The following is a 24,793-nucleotide window of genomic DNA, read 5'->3' as shown; positions in this document are numbered from 1 at the left end:
TTTCCAATAGAGCGGTTTATATGCCATAGTATAATACATAATACCAGCTGTCATTTTTGTATATACAAAACATCATTTTATGTATCTATAGAGCTCTCAGTCATCTAGGTCATGGTTGTCCCAAAGGTGCTTTTTCGAAAGGCAACTGGACTGTGTTTTTCCTTGAAGATGTTTGGCTTCTCTTCCAAAAAACTTCTTCAGTTCTAACTGAATGGTGGAGGATGGAGGGATTTATATACCAGATGACTGCAAGGAATATAAATCCTTCCATACTCCACCATTCAGTCAGAACTAAAGAAGCTTCTTGGAGGAGAAGCGAAATATCTGCAAAGAAAAACAAAGCCTAGTTATCATTTTATGTATGCATTAACCTGGGTCCCATTGTATTTGCATCATTTGCATGAAGTTGGTCTTACATAAATCAAGGCCATTATATTCTGGGGACTTGTGGTGCTGACTTAGCCAAGTCAGTTACCGTATTTTTCAGAGTATAAGATGCACTAGAATATAAGACGCAGGGGAGGGGAAATCTGCCTACCAGGTTTTCATCTGGCTAGCATCCTTAGTCTGATCAGCTTCAGCACATTAGTTTGCTGGTTTTATCCCCTGCTTGGGGATAAAAAACAGCTTCTAAGGCACAGCTAAGAGGAGCAGCAATGAGAAAAGCAGGCAAAGCACGGAGATCCTTTCAATTGCTAGCACCTCCTTAGGGCTGAAAAAAAGTTTCTAAAGCACAGCTGAGTCGCAGGGAGCAGGCAAAGTACGCAGAAGATCGCTTCACTCGCTAGTGCCTTGTTAGGGCTGAAAAAAAAGCTTTGAAAAAGCAACATTCAGAGTATAAGACGCATCCAAATTTTCAGCCTCTTGGGGGGGGGGAAGTGTGTCTTATACTCCAAAAAATACGGTAGTTGCTTTCTCTTCTGGAAAAAGTAAGAACACTAAATTACTGATTTCCTGAGAGTTTTTAGATAGAATAAATAGATAAATAAAATAGATAGATAAAATTTCCAGTTTTATCTATTATTTATTTGTTAAAATTATTTGCCAACTATCACCCCGTGGAACTACTCCAGGTGGCTTACAACAATAAAAATGAAGAAATGAAAAGAAGTGTAAACAGAAGTAAAATAATAAAACAGTAAAATAAAGAAAGAAAAAGAAAATGAGAATACATCAATATGATAACGAAAGATGGATGGGAGGAGAGCAGAGAGTGAGGGGGAGAGTGGAATCAACCATCTCCAGTTTTAGGTAGCTAAATTTATGTAGCTAAATACATTTGGTTAATTAAATACAAAATTTGAAAGTCCCATTGACGTTACCAATTTTCAAGCTCATTCTTGAACCTTTCTTTTTGGTCTGCTTGTATTTTGCTGACTCCTGTAAATACAGTCCAGCTAAAGGACCTGAGACCAGGAATTATTATCAAAACAGCAATAACAATAGCACTTAGACTTATGTACTGCTTCATAGTGCTTTACAGCCTCTCTAAGTTATTTGCAGAGTCAGCATAATGGTCCCCAAAATCTGGGTCCTCATTTTACCAACCTCAGAAGAATGGAAGGCTGAGTCAGGATCAAATTGCTAGCAGTAAGTAGAGTTACCCTGCAATACTGCATTCTAATCACTGCTCCACCACGGGTCTTCATAGCATAGGTGATGTCCATATTCAAGGCCAGGAAACAAGTGGCAGGAAGTCATTTACCCTATAAATCTGGGAGGGGGTGCATATTTATACCCTAAAGTGTTGCATGGAACAAACTGAATTGTTAGACTCTGCAATACTTCATTTTCTTCATTACTAAGGCTTAATGTATCTGCAACCAACACCTTATTTTTCTGGGTGTTGTTCTGGAGTCTTTCCCTGCTATCTTTAACTGCTAGCTGAGTTTCTAGAGAGCTATTTATTGCACTGTCCTGATGGAGCTCTGACAATATGTGAAAGGAAAAGAAGACCTTGATGCAATCAATGGAAGTTGTAGCTGATGTCCTCTTCATGTAATAAAGCCCTATTGAAAATTCAGCTTGTTTTAAAATGTTGGTGACAAAAGGTTAAATGAACTTCTGGATTTCTTGAAGTCATTATTTGAATTATGTACTCTGAATGAATTCCTGGTTATGTGGGATCCCATGTTGTGTATCATTTGCAGATTCAGAAGTCAGGTAATTCATTATCTGTAGCTTGCAAAAGTAACGATAAATGACTTTTGATCTTACCAACAAAAAGGAGGGTAAAAATTAGAGTGAGTTGATACACAGCGTGGCCCAGAATATTTTTCATCATGGTACGAGAAATAAGGGGTTTGTTTCTACCATATGGTTTTCTTAGCAGAAGGGATTCTGTGGGAGGTTCCGTAGCCAGAGCAAGAGAAGCAAAAGTGTCCATAATCAAATTGACCCATAGCATCTGCACAGCTTTCAGAGGGGAATCCTGAAGACAAAAAAAAATATGATAAAAAACATTATATCAACATCTTTATTATGTATAGTCCTTTAACATTTCTCTGGAAGCATGTTGTCTTAGGATAACACACTTTGCCATTCTAATTACAGGCAAGAAGACTTAAATGAGAAAGTTCCATTAATGTGAAATAATGATAGTGCATTAATCTGATCTACCTTACTTAAAACCATCCTTTCATCAGTCTCCTTAAATCTCACTGTCTTTGAGAATGTGTGGATTTGATACCAGTGGACTCAACACTGTCAAATCTAACCATGAGAACATCATTGGGAAATAATAGGAAACACAGAAACAGGACGGACAAAAAGAGCAGTCTTAGTTTAGAAAATAATGGAATATCAAAATAAGTAAGTCCTATTGTCTAAAAGATAGGCATTTTGGTTATTTCAAATATTTTAGGCCTCAACTCCCATCAATTTCAACCAGAATGCCTATTTGTGTAGGATTGTGGAAGTTATAGTCCAAAATATTAGGTTAGGCATTAGGTTATAAAGTGCCTCTGCAATATAAAAGGTTTTATGGTTTGTTAGCTACTCATTTTCAATCCTGCATAAACAACCACTAGAAGGAGCTATCTGCTCACTAAATCTAGCAGGAACAACCTTGGCATCTCTAAACAGAACATTTAATAAACAACCACAAACTAATTAATATCTCAAGAGAGAAAGTAAATTACTATTAAATGTGTTTTATTAAACTGTGGCTTCAGTAATGACCTCTTCCCAGCATCTTCCATCGCTACAAACTATACCGACTTATTGGATAGACTGATATGATAGACCAGTGAGAAATGAAATAGAATGCTTTTTTCATTGACTAAAATAGTTAAGCATATCCAATTGAATCAAATCAAAGTTTATCATAACATGTGTCTTAATTCTTAACAAAATAAAGCTCATTTTGACAGTACAAATTATTCCAAAATTAATCTCTTCATTCACCAAAGTTGAGTAATAAGAGACTTGAGCAAAATTCTACAAATCTGCTCAGAATTCACTACTCAGTTATATTTGTCTAAATATTACAGAACTGATACTTGAATTCTCACCTTAACACCGTTCACCTTGTTCACTATTGTTAAGTATACAGGAAACATCCAAAATAATACACTGCTTTTTATATTTGTGTTAGCCACCCCCTCGACATAGAATTAGTCCTATTATGCTGGCATCTTGGCTGTAAAAATAATCCTGCTTTCAAGCATAGAATGCTTTTGTAGTTGTTCCAACGTAAACAAGTTTTCTCCGCATTTTCAAGTGGTAAGATCAGGCTGAGCATTGCAATAACTGGATTAACCCAAAACAAATCCACCAACTGGCATGTCCACATGCTACATATAAAAGCAGCTTTCCATTCCTTCCACAGCTTTTCCAGACTTCTCCTTTCACCCGAATGTGATCTGTAAGTTCATCAATCATTCCAAAAATATTCAAAAGTCATATGAGGAAGGGGAAAATGGGAACCATCTCTCCTAATTAACCTATTTTCCTGTGTTTTTATGCGATTCTTGGAGGTATTTTGGACTACTACTCCCAGGATATACATCCCAATAACTATGGAAGAAATAAAGTCGCTTTCTTGAGAAAAAAACTAAGATCTATGAAGTAGATTACAATATGGACTGCACCAACCAAACATGTTCAGAAGCTAGAATATAGTTTGTAGCACCTTCGCTGCTGCTTCTCTTCTGAAAGCAGGAAGGTAAATTTCACTGAGCAATGTGACCTCGTGTGTGATCGGGGAATATTTTGAATTGAAGTTATCAAGTTAGAATTTCAAACAGTTAAAAACGATTTCTGGAAGTGTTCCATTTTAAATGCTGTTCTCACCCCATATGAATCTCTATTTTAAAAGTCTTTACTATGCAATTATCAGTAAAATGCAAAAGAACCACAGTATGTAATGAAAAGTAAATTTATCGCTTTGACCCTTCTTCTAAATTACACATCTGCAATTGTCAGCTGTTGTTTTAGGTAGCACAGCATTCTCACCAGTGGTGGGTTGCCCCCAGTTTGGACCGGTTTGCAAGAATCGGTAGTAAAACTCAGAGGTTCCACCCGGATGACCCGGATGTCATCAGAGATGATCTGCGCATGCGCGATGCGAACCAGTAGTAAAGGTAAATAGAACCCACCCCTGATTCTCACTATTTCCCAGTACCAATCACTGCACGTTGCTTGGGTGACTCTAATAATTGTCTACTATTCTGCACAGTTCAGTCAAACATAAAAGCTCATTCTGAACCACAGTCTAGGCATTAAACATAAATTAGTTTTTAGTACTTGGTGTAATGAAATTTCTACTGAATAGTGGTGGGTTGCCCCTGGTTTGCACTGGTTCTATAGAACCAGTAATAAAACCGGTGGGAGGCTCCGCCCACCGACCCTGACATCATGAAAACACTTCTGCGCATGCACAGAAGAGCTTGCGGCCCCGCTGCAAACCGGTAGTAAAGGTAAGTAGAACCCACCCCTGCTACTGAAGTCCACAAGTCTTAAAGATGCCAAAGTTGGACACCCCTGGTCTAGACCCCCAGAAAGGGATTAATAAGATAGGCATTGGTCAACCTCCCGATTGGTGGAAACAATTATTTCCATATATATGTTTAAGTCCAATCAGGGAGAGAGGAATGAGGGTTCTGCTGAGTTTTATCGTGATTTATGCAATTCTTTCTGATATGTTCATTCAATACATTTTTAATCCTCCCAGCAATAACATCCTTCTACATATGAACTAAAGCCATGCAAAAATAGATCAAATCCAAGCTTCTTCTTCTTCTTTTTTTTTTTATTTGATTTATATGCCGCCCTTCTCCGAAGACTCAGGGCGGCTTACAATGTGCTCAGCAATAAATCATTAAATCATTCTTAAATCATTAAAATATACAATGACTGGATAATTAAAATGTGGTTGGTTGGGTTTTGACTTAGCATGTTGTGCAAACCTAGCAGTTACGGCTTATTTAAATAATAATAGTTAATGTAAACTAGATAGAAATCCATTCTGAGTGAGTCAAGGAAATGCACTCTTTTCTGTAAAGTATTCCTTTCTTGGTTTTTATTTGCCTATTGTCTTGCATAGCATAATCAAATATTACTTATTGCAAATGTTGACCTGGTTTTTCCCACCCATGCATGTTTTTAACTGAAGTGCTTCCTTTGAGGGTTTGTTGCTCAGAGGGACTAATAACCCTGAAGAAATCAATAGTTACAACCTTTGAACACCTTGAAAAATTTAGCAGAGTAACTTGGGAGGAGTTTCAATGTTGTGGCTTCAGGTTTCACTTGGCCATATCATGATGACAAGGTAAACTTATTCTTTACAGTACACCTAATGACTTATTCATAATTTGCTCTGTGAGGCTGAATTTCCCTGTTGCACCAGAGTGAACAGTATGTGCTATGTGAATAATTGCACTATGTTTTCAAAGGTAGATTTTGTCACAAGCTTCTATAGACAAGGCACTGTGTATATACATAGACAGGGACACACATACATTGAAAGAGAGGGGGAGGGAGGGAGGGGGAGAGAGAGGGGGGGCTGCTCCACAACTTTTGAAAATAATAATAGCATATTTTACATGTTTACAACTGGCATATGTAAAAAAAGTGTATGTGTGTGTCTTCCAGAAGAAAATGGATTAAAACAAATTTTCTATAAAACACAGCATGGGAAAGCGGACAACATGAAGATGGAATAGAGAGAGCTGCAATGAGAAAGCACCAGAAAAGGAAAAGAAAGAAAAGAGAATTAGGGGAATGATCTAATTGGATGAAGATGAGACAAGGGAAAGAGATAATAAGTTAGGAGAGAAAGAAAAAGTGAGAAAAGTTTAGGACTACAGAAATGTTTAGGACTACAAGAAGATTCACTAAATAAATGAGTTTTCTGACTCAAATTCAAATATGTGACATTGTTAATCAGCCTATTATGTTTTCAAGAATGTTAAAGCAATGAAGGAAATAACATTGAGCTTTTTGCTTTTTAAAAACAAAATAAAACCATGTGCATACTGTAAACCTTGCTTCATTTAAAAGAGGATTATAAATCAATTACTAAATGCATAAGTTCCTCTACAATATACCAGTGGCTCTCCTTATTCCATATAGTAGCTAAAAAAGATTATTGCAAAGGTTGTCCCCGATATTGTAAACAAACAAAAAGCTATGGAAGGTGGCTATATGGGTAATCCTCACTTATTGATGGTAATTGGGTCCAGGAACCCTATCGCTAAATGATGTAATCAAAAGTTGAGATGTGACTGCCCTGACTTATGACAGCAGTTCCAGCAATCCCAGTTGCTGTCATTAGATGAATCTAGTGAGGTTGCATGTGATTGTCATTTGAGACCTCTTCCCAGCTTCTCCATTGACTCTGCTTGTCAGAAGCCAACTGAAGTTCACAAATGACAGTCATATGACCTCAGACCACATATGAGCACAATTTTGTAATTGCAAACTGTTTGCTTGGTAACTGAATCATGTTAAGTACCCCTCATTCAGTGCTGTCATAGTTTGAACAGGTGCTAAACAAATGGTGATTCAATGAGGATTACCTGTATAACCCGAAATGCTATTCCCCAATTACGGTAACCTTTGAATCAATCTGATTTCATGGGAGATTCAAATATTCACATAACCTGAGGTCTTTGTTTCTAACCCTCATGGATTTTTGCCTAGCATATGAACACAGTGCAGTGACCTGCTTTAGCCACTGCACAAAGTATTGCTTGGGGCTGCTACCAAAGAAAGAAGACCTATGCGTTTATAAAATAACTAGAACACTGTTCCCCCCCACCCTTGCATTACTGATGGTAACTATTTTTTCATCTCAATTGTATTAATCAGACAGCTGTGGCCAAGCTAGGTACTGTCTTAATCCAAAGGATCACTGCAATGCCCAGAGTTGACCTTAGTTTACTCTTAGCCTTACCTGGGTAATGCAAGCACCAGTGAAAGCCACGATCACAGCCACCACATTTACGGTAAGCTGGAACTGCAGGAACTTAGAGATACTGTCATAAACATTACGGCCCCACATTACAGCTTTCACAATACTACTGAAGTTGTCATCTGTGAGGATAATATCAGAAGCTTCCTTTGCCACATCTGTTCCTGCAATACCCTGAAAAATAAAGAGATGCCAACATTTTCTAGAAGGAGTAATAAGAAATCAGTTTGGATGAGTACCCAAATAGAGTCTACGGAGTTGTAAAAAAGGGAGGGTTTTTTCAGAATACTTTACCCTTAAATATCTGTTGAGGAATAAAATAGCAGCCAAGATCCAAAACGGTGTGAAAGTAATTTCTTGGACTAGCTCCCTTCAACAGACTTTGTACCGCAGATGGCAAGCATACTGGAATCTGTTTGTGATCTGGCATATTGCTCAGAGCTGAAATTTTAGTTATTACCCATTTACCCATTTTAAAACAATTTAGAAAATCCAGGTAATGCTACAAGATAGTATGAGCTAATATTATTAAAATATATTGCAGCATAACAGTAGATTGAGAGAATCATTGAGAACGTTTTTCATCATTAAAAGAAACTTTGGGGGAATATTTAACCCAATTCCAAATTCAATACATTCACTCAAAGAAGTAGATTAAAATTGAAACCAGAAACAAACTGAAATATACCATTGCAAAGCCAACATCAGCTTTTTTAAGAGCTGGTCCATCATTAGTTCCATCACCAGTCACTGCTACAACCTGCCTCTGCTCCACTTGCGTGCTGTCAATGATACCTGCAAAATATGGAAATGCATTCTTAAGTAATCATATAAATATATGTCATGTATGTATGTTAGAAATCTGCCCAACTTCAGGAGGCTCTGTGCAACATGCAATATTAAGAGCAACAGAGATTTTGAAAGATGAACAAAGTACCAGTATGTATGCATCAGAAGAAAAGCAGGTAACATGTCTATGGAGATTCTCAGTCATCCAGGTTATGATTGTCCCAAAGGTGCTTTTTCAATAGACAACTGAACTTTCTAGTCCAGTTACCTCTTGAAAAAACACTTTTGGGACATGCAAGTAATATATAAAATATTAAAAGGATCTTACTACCAACCCTAATCCAAGTCTTGGGGAAAAACTCAAGCTTTCAAAGATAGTCAGGATGTACCATACAGATCTTTATGAAGATGATATTCCAGCAGACAGGCAAAATAGAGAAGGGCTGCTTTTAGGGTTTTGCCAAGTGACATCTTTGATCATCAGTTTGATTGACCGGAGTTAGTCCACTATATAAATTGTACAGAGCAAGCAGAATAGCTGGTCCCCAGATTTCCGGAAATCTCCTGACAGTGAGAACAATTAACCAGTGGAACAACTTGCCTTCAGAAGTTGTGGGTGCTCACTGAAGGTTTTTAAGAAGAGATTGGACAGCCATTTGTCCAGAATGATATAGAGTCTCCTGCTTGTGCAGAGGATTGGACTGAAAGACCTTCAAGGTCCCTTCCAAACTCTTATTCTGTTAAGTGCTTTACGGGTGGTAAATACTACTAACTAGCAAGCAAAGTCTCACACTTTTTCATGTCTGTCATATACAGTGCACATTTTTAAAAAAAGAGTCTGATCACATGACATCTTGAGGATCTATGTAACTTCTGACCTATAAGGTATAGTACCCAGATTTATCTTATTACTTATGGATCAAGTCCTCCAATTTTATATTCATATTACTTAGAGTGCTCAAGGTATTGCTAAAATTTGATTAATTTTATTTGTGGGTGCAAAAATGACTCCGCAATCGATTGTCCTAGACTCCACCAAGGAATATTAAGAATGCACTGAAAATAATAAAACAGCCATAGCCAAGAAAATTAGCAGAGATGAAGTTTGAAATGCATGCTACAGACAGAATCTCCAATTTCAATCAAATCAGAAAATTTTCTACCAGTCCATCAACAAAAAGATTGCAATAAGCTAGTCAATACCTGCAAAGAAAGAAGCAGTATAGTTCTGAGCACAGGTATGGCTCAATCCAAAGACAATACAGTGCAGCTTGGATAAAGGAAATGAAAAAAAAAGGGAGTGGGAGAAGTTGAAAGAGCAAAAATGGTGGAGAACAGAGTAAGGAAGATCAAGAATTGATCAGCATCAAATGAAGGTACCTGCATTGTACTGGTTGAAACATCTGACTGGTCTACACTTACTTATTGCCAAACTGTTTAACAACAGTTTCTACTGCAAGGAGTGAAACTGAAAATTGGTTAACATCTGACAAAACTTAGCTGATAATAAAAGATCCAACAAAAAGAATAGTACCAGGCAAATACAGGCCAATTTACCTGCTTACCAACAACTTTAAAAGTGCTAACTGGTCTGGTAGCTGATGCGGTCTCACTACATCTGGTTGAAAACAAGCTCCTTCTTCTGAGCAGAAAGAAAACTACTCAAACACCAGAGGGACAAATGATCCTGAAAATTGAATACTTTGGAAAATTGTAAGAGAAGGAAAATCAACTTAAATGTAGGTTGGATTGATTGTAAGAAGGCATTTAACTTCTTGCCACATGATTGGATAATCAAATGCCTAGAAATAACAGGAGTCAGTAGAAAAATCAGAAGCTTTGTGCAAAGATAAGTGCACAATGGAAAATACAATTGCTGATTGATGGTGATTGACCTGGAGAATTTAACATCAAGAGAGGAATCTATAAGGAGATTCACTATCACCACTACTGTTTGTCATTGCACTGATTCCTCTGTCAACAATACTGAACAGGTAGGCCAGGCTATGCCACACCCTGTAAATGGATGATCTGAAGCTGAATGAAAAAATACCATCTGAAATAGAATCACTGTTTTCACGACTGTCTATATACACAGTCAAGATATTACAATGGAGTTTGGGCAGGACAAACGTGCCATCCTTATCTTCAATAGGGGATAGCACTTAGACTTACATACCACTTCATAGTGCTTTACAGCTCTCTCTAAACAGTTTACAGAGTAAGCATATGGCCCCAACAATCTGGTCAGAGAAGTAATAAAAACATCAAGTTGTTTTACTGGATGAAGAAGATCACCACAAATATTTAGGCAATCTTCAGGCTACAACATCAAGCACACTGAAGTCAAGAAGAAAGTTAGTAGTGAATACATCAGAAGAGTGAAGATCTTATCGTCCAAACTCAGTGGCAGGAATATCATCAAGGCAATGAACACCTGGGAAATTCCAGTCATTAGATATATAGCTGTAATAGTGGACTGGACTCAAGCTGAAGTAAAAAACCATGGATAGGAAGACCCCCCAAATAATGCCAATAAATTATGCTCTTCATCCACAGAGTGTTGTTGATAGATTATAATTTTCAAGACGCATAAGATAGGTGTGAAATATGGATATACACCAGATAGTTGAGTAAGAAAAAAAAAGTGGGAGTCCGATTAATTCTTCAAGCAGAAGAACATGCATATGGTCAAAACTAAATGTCTCAACTAATTCTGTGTAACTTTAAATGAAATTCATTAAAAAAAAATGAAAGATGTTCCCAAGCCAAAAGCACTCTTCTTCCATTATAGGCATTATTCCTCTCTTTTCCTGTCGGCTCTGCTGTTTGCTGAGTGCTTTCACCACTGTTTTAAACTGAAGTTATATAAGACATTCAGGTCTGTTTTATTTATGCCGTAATCTTATGCTCTGCAACCCATCTCGTTTAGATTCATTTTTTTACCATCGCTCAACCCTGCTAACTGCATTTCCTCCACAAAAGAGTTCATTTTTGTCCTTTTGTATATTAAGTGGATGAGTAATTGGAAAGGGGGGGTTCATCTTTTAATGAAGACTGAGGTAAAATGAATTTTGAGAGCTTAATTCTGCAAGATGCTAACAGCATAAACATTTTAGCAGGATTTCTGACATCAAATAAATCAAATGTTAAATTGACTGTTGTGAATGTACACATGTGTGGCTTTGTATGCATTATTTAAAGAAAAGATAGTTTGATCCTTTTTAGAGTTGGACAATGAAGTGAGAAGGCCACATGCTCTACTTCTTATGATCAGTACCAAAGGCATAATTATTACTAAATTGGAGAGCAATAACAGTATACGTTTTAAAGACTAGCATGAATAATAAAATGGCCAGCTCCTACGGTGAAAGACAGCAAAACGTATGACTCTGACATGGGAAATATGCAAAACGATATACAAATGCAAAGCCTGTTGAACCCTTTTACCTTAAAATATGGGCATTTCACAAAGGATAGACTGATTTTGCACATCTAGATTTTGCTGGCAATTATTACTCTTGGTTGGAGTAGTTGAAAAAATATAGCATGCATTAAGAAATATGTGTGAAAATCAAAGTATACATTTGGGATGAGTGTAATTTAATTTAATTTATTCAATGTAGAGGCTGCCCAAATCTAAAAGGCTTTGGGAAGCTAACAATGTAACAACAATAATGTGCAATATAATGAATCAGAAACAATATAAAGAAGGATCAAAATATCAATATGATGAGTCAGAAACAAAATGAATAAAATGAAGTAAAAAAGAACAAAAAACCTCCCAAGATGGCAGTCCAGCAAACACATCTCACAGGGGCTCCATCCACCTACCCAGGGACGTAAGAGAATAGCCAGGCTTTCCATAATATCATCAGGAAGAGAGTTACATGGATTTTAAAACTTCATTCTAAAAGGCAAGTGCCACAATAAATACTCTTTATCATCAAAAAGTTGTTACACCTAATTTCTTGGAGCTATGTGGATTATGACTATGTTCAGGAAATTGTGTAAAGGAAGCAAACTGTTTAAGTTTCTACAAAAGTCATCACAGAATAACAAATATGTAGAGATACATCCAAAGCACAGTCTTACCTTTTACCAAGGTATGTTTATCTGTGGGTGATGAACGAGCAAGGACACGAAGTTTTGGCCATATCTTATCAATGCGTTCCTGCTCTATCTGAAAGTAGTAAAAAGGGTAACAAAAAGAATGCATTTGTTAGACTTCAATGCATTTCAGTGTCATTTTAAAAAATATCACTTTTAAGAATGAAAAAAAATCCATTCTCCATTCAAATTAATATGCCATCGATTATTGTCTGAATAATATTGTTGGATTATTTTTTAATATTGTGCTGCTTTTAACATCTTGTTCTAAATATTCTGATGAATACCAGATTATTTTTCTACATAGTTTCTGCATCAGTTTTTTTTTAAATAAATGAAATAGGAATTTTCTAAACTTACAAAGACACTTGTCATTAAATATAGAATAGATTTCTGTCATATCGTAGTGGAATCAGTCCTATTATGAATAATCAAAAATTTTATGGAGGGAGGGAGGAACAGAAGGAGAGGGAGGCTGACCTGTGTTTTTTAGTTATGATATATAAAAAATATTAATAAAGGTGCCTTTCAGCTTGAATGTATGCAAAAAGAATAACTTGATTTTGCAAATTTTCTTTGCTTTTTCACTCTTCCAGCTGGTAAACCGTGGATTAAATAAACTCCAATAGGACACAATAGCTCAGGGTTGAAGTGTGGAATCATTGGTGTTCTCCGAACTTGGTTGTTTGCTCGCAGACATATCATTACCCAGCTAGATAGTATCATCAGTATAAGGGACCTAGCTGAGTTTCCACTAATAATGTTACCTAGTTCTGTAAGAAAACATTTGCAAGCAAATAAACAAGCTCAAAATGCAACAACAACTTCACATTACATAATCTCTTTAAAAAGGATTGCTTCAATCCTGCTTTTGAGAAATGGTGAAAACTAGTATTTATCAATTCAGATGTTGTTTCCAGGAAAATGCAAGTCACTTATTAAAAGGAATAGATAAAACAGGGCATGGAGCTTTTTCAAACAGTAGCACATTTTGATGCATAAATGAGCAGTAATGAAAACTGAAATGTATGCAAGGGTTTGAATTACTCTTGACAATTTCTCTCAGCATTTAATATTACAGTATTGCCATTTTTAATTATATCTCTTGCACAGAAAACTAAAAAAAAAATGGGAGTCAACACAATAAATACAAAAACTGCTTTCTCTTTCCAGTTCTTTAACAATTGGACAAAATATATGCTCTTCTGCACATGACTTACATCTCCCTTCTCATTTCGAATCCTTCGATTAAAATCCTTTCCTTCAATACAGAGGAAATCTTCACCAGGGTGAATAATTCCACATTTTACGGCAATGGCACGAGCTGTATTGATGTTATCTCCGGTAACCATGCGGACTGTAATTCCAGCTCGCTGGCACTTTCTTATGGCTTCTGGGACCTAATCAAACAGTGACATGGAATGGAAGAAGATGGAACAGAAAAGCAGTATATAGCATAATAATAACTCATCAGAACCGTACTTTGGAATGAAGTATTTTAAAATATTGAAATATAGAATAGAATAGAATAGAATAGAATAGAATAGAATAGAATAGAATAGAATAGAATAGAATAGAATAGAATAGAATAGAATTCTTTATTGACCAAGTGTGATTGGACACAAAAGGAATTTGTCTTTGGTGCAAAGAAGAGAGACATCATGGGCCTTTTGGAGTTGTAAGACTATACAGTCCCTAAGAAAAACATATATGGCAAAGAGACATTCTGAAGAGTTTGCAGAATGCCATGTACTCAAATTACTAGTTTATAGGCTTATTTTTTTATGTTCTTAGAAACAAACTGATTGCTAATGAGGAATGGATATATTTTACTTTTGAAAGAAGATGAAAATCATATTAAGATCCTGCTCATAGTTCAAAACAGAATTTTAAAAGAATTTAATTTGGGGGGGAAAAATACTAGAAGCAGAGGAAAATCATAATACTAGAAAGAAGACATGGGTTAAGTAAGCAAATATCAACACAAATGGCACAAATCCTTTCTGCTATTTCTTTGGCATAAAATAACAATGTGCTCCAATTGTTTTACCTGTGAAAAGCACCTACCATTTGTGGAAGTGGAAAACAACTGCCACTGAAGGATCACATTTCTCATACACCACAACTGTGCACTGCCATGGTGATAAGCTTGTTTGAATCAATGAGTAGGATGTTCATGTTTATACAGAGCAGGGTTGGCTGCTCTTGATCTCCAAGTTCTACATTTCTTTTCTTTTCTTGTTTCTTTTGCCTTTACCCCCCCCCTTTTTATTATGTGTTATGAATATTAATTCATTCTGTTGTTTCCATATATTAATGTTTCTATAAAATGTTTAAAAACTATTAACAATCTATTGTTGAAAAGCTTAGAATATTGAGAGTAGAAAAGTGAAAGGAAAAAATGTTCTATAAATATTAATTACAGTTTAACATAGCATTATAACAGGCATCAAATTATTTAGCTTTCTCATCCAAGTTGAATGTAACATTGAAGAACCACTACAACACACAGCAAAATAAATGTTTCATATTTTTAAGAGATTAAGAGTTGCAGTGGGCATGGCAATGAGAGAAGAGTTAGAGTTGTGGGATTTTTATTTTATAGTGTTAATCTCATGTAAAGTTCACATCACATTTTTGCATATTCCTTGTTTTATAATGGTTAAAAAATAATTGTCATGCTATGGTGCATACAAATAAAGTATCCTCAAGTCACAAAGATCTTCTGGCAATTTGTTAAGAACTCTATGGAATGGGTTTTCATTGTTTTCCTCTAGGATTTTTTTATTTTATTTTTTTTGCTTGTTTGGGTTTGGAATTATCTGGTGGCTTTCCATCCAGTCTTAAATAGGCCTTCTTAGCTTTCTGTGATCGAGCAAGGTTATCCAGGTAGTGAGAAGAGCTACACACAAAAAAAAAAAGTAGCTCAGAGAGCACCTGAGGCCCAGGAACAACTTCCGATCCTTATCTCAATGAGTCCAACAGAGAAATGAGACTACACTATGCTGTGCTTACTACTAGGATATGACTTGAATTCCAGGATTTGTTTAGAAAGTAACCCACTATAGGGATGATTTAAGAACTGTTCCTCTACTTTGTAAATCAATTATCTCAATTTTTCTACTGTCTATTGAATTGAGCAATTCCTCCATCAGCCACGGGGCAATCAGTAAAATCTGTTTTATCTTCATGTATTTTATATCCACATTCAGAACTCCCCATTATTACTATGTAATGACTGTAATTGCTTTTTCTCTCACTACATGGTTGCCTTCCTTTCCCTCCAGGCATCCAGCTGTTGGTAGAAGTGCTAATAACTAAGCATGTCTCTTAATTCAGTTATAACTACTGATTAGTTCATAAGAAAGAGAGCAATATAGACATTACAACCTATGGAAAACCCACAAATTAATAAAATGTGAAATATAAAATAAACGAATAAATGAATCTTTGAACAAATTTGCAGAACAATACATTTGAACTGATTTGATATTAACTGCATCACAACTTTCTAACACAAATGCAAACAGGATTGTCGATTTTGCAAATTCCAACCATAGGGGAAATAGCTAGTCCAGGATCTAACATTTTAGGAGTGAAGATGGCTTTCTCAGGAGGCTTAATCTTTGTATCTTCAAGTTGAAATCTTCAGGGTAAATTTCATACATTTTTCCCCCAATATATATTTGGAAATTTTATCTGGGATTTGTAACACAGTAGCACATGAAAAAAGCACTCAAATTATCTTTAACACAAGATGGACCCCGGTAAAATAAATGTTGAGGTATCACTTTTGTCAAAATAAAGCCATTATATGAGCTATTCTAACCTACTTGTTCTACTGTATTGTGGCCCATACTTAAAATGCTGAGAAATAGTGGACCTAAATCAGAGATGTGTGAACTGCTAAAAACTCTCCATATCAGTAGGTCATTATTGCCATCTCAGATTTTCTCTTAAAAAGGAAATAAACTATGATTATAATACTCTTTTCAAAAGAATATGATTGTGAAAGCAAAAATAAATAAATAGTTAAAGCGGTCCTCCATGAGTAAGTAAAATATTCCAGTTCTGTAAAATTTTTATCCCTTGCAAAGAAAAGTTATAGTTCCCAGTCAGAATCACTATACCATTTATTCTGGTGTTTTAAAACTTGTCTTTCTAGAAATAGAGAGGGGGGGACTGTTGCTAGTTTCCTACCTGAAGAGTTATCTTTACTTGCATGTTACTGAAGAAATTATTGAATAACACAGAGCTGTCAAACTCCTGGCCCATGGGCTGGATGTGTCACATGCTAGCCACGCCCACGCGCGGTTTAGCGAAGGAGAAAATAGTCCCAATACATCACATGATGCCGACGTGACATAACGCCCCTGCAAGACTGTCACACACGTCCCCCAGCCATTGCATAAGCTGCTTCACCCCATCCCACCCCAAACCTTTCAAACCGAATGGTGAAAGGACTTTTCTATCAAAATGAATGAGAATGGCTGAAATCAATGCTAGTTAACTAGTTAAGTGTCACAAAGTCACATCTGATTCTGGGGCATTCTATAAATGAAAGCTTGCCATTTCAACCTGTAAAGGCTTTCCATTTCTTTGATTGCATCTATTCATTGCCTTTCTTTTTCTAGTTCTACTTTGTTCTTGTTCATTGCCTGCTTGCATCACATACCAAAATTATGCGAGATTCTGCTTGCTGCACATCACCTCAAGAGAGCAATCAAGTCTTTCTGTAGTCAAGGAAGGACTGGTTCTTCTTGCAATCCTTGGCACTTTTCATGGCCACTGTTCCGAAGCATCTACATTTCTCTTTCACTTTCTCTGTGTTTAGCGTTTACAGACTTCCGGGACCACCAGAAGTCTACTTCTTTAACTATTCTGATCTTTATTGTTCTTCAAAAAGCCCTTCCACTTCACAATCTGGTCTAGGTCTGTTATTGTTTTCCTCTCTAGAATGAATTTCCAGCACCCTGTCCATCTTTATTCTGGAGCCCAAGTAAACAAATGTTTCTACCGTCTTCCTTTCATCAATCGCAAATTCACTAAGCATGCAGGTTAGCATAATAGTTGTCTTCTTAAATGGAAGGGGGGGAATAGCACACACTTTAAATAAATAAAGTGAGTATTAGCAAAATAGTTCAAATTCTTATAGTCAAATGAGAATTCTAAAGGAGTTCACATATTCATATTGTTTTTATGTTGCATTATGTTTGGAAATATTGAAAAGTTGGCATTTTTAAAAAGACCTGATTTTTTTATTTTACTACCCACAGAGGGGAGTGGGTGGGTGAACCCTCTGAGCTTCTTGGACTTTTTGTTTTGTTTTGGAGTATTTTTACCTCTGGTCTTACAGGATCTTCTATGCCAACCACACAAATGCAGGTAAGATCAGTTAAAATATCATTTTCATTGTCCCATTCTGGTTCAGGATCACTGGGAAAGTCTCGAAAAGCTACACAGATGGTTCTCAATCCATCACAGGCCATGGGCTCAATCACTTTCTTAACCATCTCATCTCTATCACGAGGTCTAAAAATGCGAATCTCTCCTGCAGCATTAAGAATCTTAGAACATCTGGAAAGAAAGGAAAACAAATGACTGGATCACAACCGCAAAGAAATAAGATTCAACAATTGAGATGGATGAACGAGATTATGGCATTTAGAATATTTTTTTTTTTAAAAAAAATAGCAGCGGCAACTTGGATCATACCTGCCTCAAATAATGAGTGATGAAATTCCAATTAACAAAATAAAGTTTTTTCAAACAAAGAGACTATGTCAAAAGATCTCTTTACCGTCTCCCTTTATGTATTAGTCCGAATTCTGCCCAAAGCAAGTACTTATAATAAAGAAAACATATCGGTAACACTTCATACATATTTTACTCAGAATTGTCCAGTAAATGATGATACACTAAAAGAAAAAATGTCTTACAAATTTTACATAAAAGAATGTCCCATTGTTTTTATGGAGATTTGGAGTTTCCTTAGGGATACATCTATCTGATTGACTGTCTGTGGCAGTAGTATATTTATATTCACAAAGCAACTAGGAACACCTCCATATAGAATTAATGAAAAAGGGTTCAAAACAAATACCGTGCACATACTTCTTTAGGACAATTTCAGAAGCCCCTTTGCTATACATTCGGAAGCTGTCATCTGGCATTTTAATGACAGTGCTCATTGACTTTCTCACAGAGTTAAATGTGTAAACTTTGTAGAGTTTCTCTTCAGGCATTTGATTCCGAACAAGTTGATAATCCTGCTTTAGATCCACCACAAATCCAAGCAATCCACATTCTGTCTTGTTGCCAACCTGACGAGGTAGACCACCTTCCTTTTCTGGTGGCTAAGGAGAGAGAGAAAAAAAATGGACTTCAGGGTTTGTCATTTAGCATCCTCACTTGATCTCACCTGTGATGACATGTAGTTCTTCCCTATTATTATCGTTTTTAGATAGCCCTCAGCTTATCTTTTGTATTGGGATGTTTTTTATTTTGGCTGTGGACTGCCCTGAGTCCAGCAGAAGGACAGTATACAAATTTAATAAAAAATAAATAAATAAATAAATGACCAGAATTGGGACTAGAACTTCTGTCATTAAGCGAATCATGTGGTTTCCCCCATTGACGTTGCTTGTGGAAATCCCCTAGGGCAGGTTGTAAATGCTAAGCATGTGATTCCAGGAAGCTGCAGCTGTGGTAAATACCTGCCAGTTGCCAAACACCAAAATTTTGACCATGTGACCATGGGGATATTTAGACAGTCACAAGTGCAAGGACCAGGTGTAAGTCCTGGTGGCGCAGCAGACTAAAGCACTGTTATTAACACCAGCTGCCTGCAATTACTGCAAGTTCAAATCTCACCAGGCTCAAGGTTGACTCAGCCTTCCATCCTTTCTAAGGTAGGTAAAATGAGGACCCAGATTGTGGGGGCAATAAGCTGACTTTGTATAAAATATACAAAAGTATGAAGGCTATTGCTTAACGCATTGTAAGCCGCCCTGAGTCTCTGGAGAAGGGTGGCATATAAATCAATTTTTTTTAAAAAGTCACTTTTTTCATTGCCATCGTAACTTTCAATGGTAAATAGTCCTAAATCAAGATCTATTTTTTGAAAGAAAAACAGCTGCAGAAGCCTGAAAAGTATATTAGAGCATTACAAAGAGATTCTGGTGCTTTAAGAGTGTTTCTATTCCACATTGCTCTCAGATTCTTTTTCTTTTTCAAAGTGAAACAAAGTAGAATATACAGCTTGTTTGGTTGCTTTCCATATCACAGCAATGAAAAGTTCAGATTTAAACTGCATAAAATTAAGGTAACTTTTAATTTGGAGACTAAAGTAAATGGTCTGTCCATCGCATTTAAAAACAAAGCAAAACTATTCATTTAAAATATACTGCTCAAAAAAATAACACAAGCAAAAGACATTCGAGATCTGAATGAATGAAATAGCCTTATTAAATACTTTGTTCTTTACATACAGTAGTTTATACACTGCTCAAACAACTAAAGGGAATACAAAACTACTGTATGTAACAAACAAAGTATTTAATAAGGCTATTACATTCATTCAGATCTCGGATGTCTTCTGCTTGTGTTCCCTTTATTTTTTTAAGCAGTGTATTTCTATTCCACCCTTTGTTCCTACACAAAAAAATAAAATTAAAATAGAATTTTTAAAAAATGATTCCAAAATACTACTTTAAAGCTAGTTTGAAAACAGGGTTATGTATAACCATATGTAACTGCAAAGGAGCTTAAAACTTGCTTTGCTGCAAAGCAATGATTAATATTTATAAACAGAAAGAAAACAATTGGTTCTGTAGTTCATCTGAACACTAGTTTTCATTCATTTCATTCATTTCATTTCACTAGCCAGTCATTCACCATTTTCAATCTGGAAAGTGGATGTAATAATGATATGGAAGCATTGTGACCATCACAGCAAGCTTAATCCAAATTAAGCTCTCCAGATTTGTCAGATTTCAACTGCCAAAGTTGATGTAGTATAATGTTTGGACCCAATGTTTGGATGGGAGACCTAGTTCTAATGGCTCTTGCCAGGAAATAAAAAAGGGGAGCACTGTGCATATTATTACTTGGAACTCCTGAAGGCAAAAAATCAAATATAAGTCTAGCATATGAATAAAATAAAAATAAATAATTCTCAGTTTAGGAAAGCATTGTAGAAGTGAAGTCATTTGACAGAAGAATACTGCCATCTAAAGTCATGGTGTGATTTTCCTGCTTTCAGGAATGTAAGAAGTACTTGAGAAATTTTTGTAATCAATACATTTATTGTAGAATGTTTAGTCTTCTGGACTGATAGTCAATTCTATCAGCCAAAGGTAAACTAAAAGGCTTCTAGTAACTGAAAGTACTTAAAAAATTGCAATATAAAGGTTGCAATATAAAATTGGGGAGGGGGTTAAAGGGTTGGGCAGGCTGGATACATTTGATCAGATGCATGCTTTAGGAGCTTACTTCCAGGTAAGCATACTTAGGATTCCGCAACGCTCTGAATTACAAGTCATATTGAGAAATGTAGCTCAAGATGCTGGCAGTTCAACCTTTCTGTTTCACTTCCACTAATGATCTAAGTGTCATCCTATAAGGGATGTGTAAAAGTTCTGAAGAAGTACTTCACTTTTGCCTCATGTCTGGGAATTCTTTTTTTTAAAGTTTTTAATTTTTATTTCTTATACACATATTGTAAATGTACATTGTCTTATCCATAATTGATCATATATATACATATCTTTTCCTAATGAAAGCATAAAATAAACTCTATTGGTGGTTCCAATATCCAGGAGAAGCTTATGTACATACACTTCTTCTCATCCTCTCCCACCAATCCAAACTAATCTCAGTAAGAGGTCCCCAATTTTTATCCATTTGAAAGAGATTTGTGGTTTAAATGAAGGACACTCCCACAGATGAGCAATCTCAATGTATATGTTTCACAGAAAAACATGACATTGATAAACATGACACTAATTATACATTTAGATGATACCGTGTTTCCCTGAAAATAAGATCCTGTCTTTTATTTTTTTGAACCCTGAAACCTTATTGCCATGCGCTCAAAAGCCCAATTGGGCTTATTAAGAGGGGATGTCTTATTTTGGGGAAAACAGGATAGTATACATTTTTTCCTACTGTATCTACCTGCCAAACCAATTTCCATGCAGTAGAAATTACTGCTGTCAATCTGGAGCAGATTATTAGTTAAAGTAATATTGTGCATGACTGCATTCCCACTCACGCTAGTAATACTAGTACCAAATTTGCAGATGATACAACAGTGGTGGAACTCATCTCCAGGAGGGATGAGTCTGCCTATCGAGATGAGGTGGACTGGTTGCTTTCATGGTATGGAGATAATAACTTGGTCCTTAACCGAAACCGAATGGAGCAAGTGGCCAGTTTTAAGTTTCTGGGTGTTTTCATGAATGAAAAACTGCTGGTGACTTTCTACTGCTGCACCATAGAGAGTATTTTAACTTACTGCTCCTGTGTATGCAGTGGTGGGTGTCAAATTTTTTTACTACCGTTCTGTGGGTGTGGCTTGGTGGGCATGGCTTGGTGGGCATGGCAGGGGATGGATACTGTAAAATCTCCATTCCCACCCCACTTCAGGGGAAGGTTAGTGCAAAATCCCCATTTCCTCCCGATCAGCTGGGACTTGGAAGGCAAAGAATAGATGGGGATGGAGCCAGTCAGAATTTTTACTACCAGTTCTCTGAACTACTCAAAATTTCTGCTACCAGTTATGCAGAACTGTTCAGAACCTGCTGAAACACACCTCTGTGTGTATGGTTTGCCAGTTGCGCAGTGGCAGATAGGACAGCGCTCCAGAGGGTTAACATCATTGCCCAGAGGATCATTGCTTGTCCTCTCCCCTCTTTGGAAGAGATTTAAGCTCCCGCTGCCTTAAGAAAGTTCAAAACATTTTTAAAGATCCATCTCATCCTGGGCACCCTTTTTTTGAACTATTACCATCTAGGAGACGGTACAGGATAATAAAAACAAAGACAAATAGGCTGAAAAACAGCTTCTATCCCAGGGCAGTAATTATATTGAATTCTGCTGTACATGTAATATTAATGCAATATTGGTTTTCAATTCAATTGTATAGAATGTGAAAGATGTGTTTTATTTTTTATTATAATGTACACTGAACATGGCATTTAATTTCATTGTTCAAGGTGCAATGACACTAAACTAAACTAAACTAAACTAAAAGTTTTACATTCCCTTTATCCTCTTTAAAGTTACAAGCCATTCACCCTTAATGTCATATAAATGCAAAAATATGAATACAAGATAGCAGGAAAACACACTTAAATACATACACCAACTCCTATAAAAATATTTGGAATGTTAAAATAAGGTACTGAACCAGCAATGTTCAGCATCAGATGCAGCCATGAACAGGCCTTCTTCCTGGATTTGGTACTTATGAGAGCATCTTCAAAGATACTCTCAATATACAAGCAGGGTTATACAGGAGAAGGCAATAGCCTATCTATATTGTGGTCTTCAGCATTTAGGGCTCACTGCTATCATCTAGAATTGTACCTGACCACACATAAAGCCCCTTGTATCCTGCAGTAATAGTACTTTAGAAATATTCTTCACAGCAAGTCCTCTGTAAAGAAAATGCAATAACAATCCAGAGAGAAGTCATGGGAGGACAAGTGCCTTCATAACTCTTAAGAGACTCTTAGACTCTTTTCTTAATTTTCAAAACAAAGGATTAAAGTAATTAAATGATAATGAAAACAATTATTCTTTTGACATTATCTCAGTCTCTGGACATTACAAGACAATGCGGCTAATTTCTAGTTTACTTGCTTAATGATTTATGTCATTATTATAAGACTCAGTCTGCCATTCTGTATTCTATTCATGTCAGAAAACTATTTTGCAAAATGTTTGATAATTCAGGTCTATTCATTTTATAATATGATTTCTCTGTATCAAAAGAATCTAATAGTCAATGATTTATTGAAGAGCAAAACTCCACTCTGTTTATCCCCTGCTTGGACTTCTGTTTATTTTCACTTTCAGAATTCTACCAAACACTTTTGAGGCATGCTTAACATACTAATTCTTATAAATTCAATTATTACACATTTTCCCTACAACAAACCTCTTACAAATCAACAAGCAGCAATGTAGTCTTCACACTCAGATAAAAACAAGTGGCATAGCAACTTTAGGAGAAAAACACACCCAAATGTTGACATCTCTGCAGTTATGCCATCTACACTGCAGCCTTTTCATTTTTTTTTACATTCTCCAGCTCTTATGATATTTTTTCATCTTTTTTTCTTGGTCACTAATGTTTATAAAATTCATTTCAGTTCCACCTTTTGACATTTCAGTAACATTTTCACCCAAAATATTTTAAAATACTTCTTCAAACTTTTCTTCACTTCACAATTTCATCATGTTTATTTTCAATTCTATTCAATGTGATGGAAGCTCCTCATTTATCCCTTTTATACAACATTTTTAATTTCCACCCAAAGCTGTATTTTGCGAGTTTTTCTTAAACTCTTTCTGACTACATTTTTATAACTGTTTTTTTTCTCTTTCTACATATTGTATTTTTATCCTCATTTTTTTTCACATTTACCACTAATTTCTATTACCCCAGTACTGACATTGTTCTAATTTTAGATGACAGTGGGTGGGATGTTGCCAGTGCATCTCTAATTTGCTTTTCTTTTATATAAAATCAAGTCCATATGTTCACCTGATATTCAGACCTGGGTACATTTATGGCAGTCAGGCAAAGACAAGTGAAGCAAGTGCTTAGTATTGTAGCAGAAGTGGGTTTCAGCAGGTTCTGACTAGTGGTGGGATTCAGCCAGTTCGCACCACTTCGGGAGAACCGGTTGTTAACTTTCTGAGCAGTTTGGTGAACTGGTTGTTGGAAGGAATCATTAGGGCAGAGAACCGGTGGTTAAATTATTTGAATCCCATCACTGGTTCTGACCATTTCTGGAGAACCAGTACTGGAAATTTTGAGTAGTTCGGAGAACCGGTAGTAAAAATTCTGACTGGCCCCGCCCCCCCTCTATTCTCTGCCTCCCAAGTCCCAGCTGATCAGGAGGAAATGGGGATTTTGCAGTAACCGTCCCCTGGAGGGGAGGGAATGGAGATTTTACAGCATCCTTCCCCTGCCATGCCCACTAAGCCACGCCCACCAAGCCATGCCACAACCACAGAACCGGTAGTAAAAATTTTTGAAACCCACCACTGTATTGTAGCAAGTTAATCTGCAAATTCCTGTCAGGTGCAAAGAATCAGGACGATGTGTTAAGTTGCAGTACCCAAGATTTATTGCTCAAGTTAACTAATGTTCGACACTTAAGATAAGGGTCAAGGTAATTCTTACACTTGGGTCACATACTCAAAGCAGGCAACAATAATTCAGAATGCTACACTGTTTTCTTCAAA

General features: G+C 36.3%; 1 protein-coding gene across 18 annotated transcripts in view; it reads right to left on the bottom strand.

The window, feature by feature from the left end:
• Nucleotides 1–24,793, bottom strand: part of ATP2B2 (ATPase plasma membrane Ca2+ transporting 2) — a 364,247-nt gene that overhangs the window by 28,469 nt on the left and 310,985 nt on the right. For all 18 annotated transcript variants that reach the window (XM_087887774.1, XM_034438425.3, XM_034438436.3 and 15 more), the window contains 7 exons: nt 18,428–18,669; nt 17,656–17,890; nt 13,534–13,713; nt 12,299–12,386; nt 8,103–8,209; nt 7,397–7,588; nt 2,218–2,431 (listed from right to left, as the gene is read on the bottom strand). In XM_087887774.1, coding sequence (XP_087743900.1) covers nt 2,218–2,431; nt 7,397–7,588; nt 8,103–8,209; nt 12,299–12,386; nt 13,534–13,713; nt 17,656–17,890; nt 18,428–18,669 — 1,258 coding nt within the window. The remainder of the gene's footprint in view (nt 1–2,217; nt 2,432–7,396; nt 7,589–8,102; nt 8,210–12,298; nt 12,387–13,533; nt 13,714–17,655; nt 17,891–18,427; nt 18,670–24,793) is intronic.

Source organism: Pantherophis guttatus, chromosome 2 (assembly GCF_059756535.1).
Source record: "Pantherophis guttatus breed Tessera chromosome 2, ASM5975653v1, whole genome shotgun sequence".
NCBI lineage: Eukaryota > Metazoa > Chordata > Lepidosauria > Squamata > Colubridae > Pantherophis > Pantherophis guttatus.
Note: the sequence above shows the minus strand (reverse complement) of the source record. Positions and strands in the feature narration are given on the sequence as shown.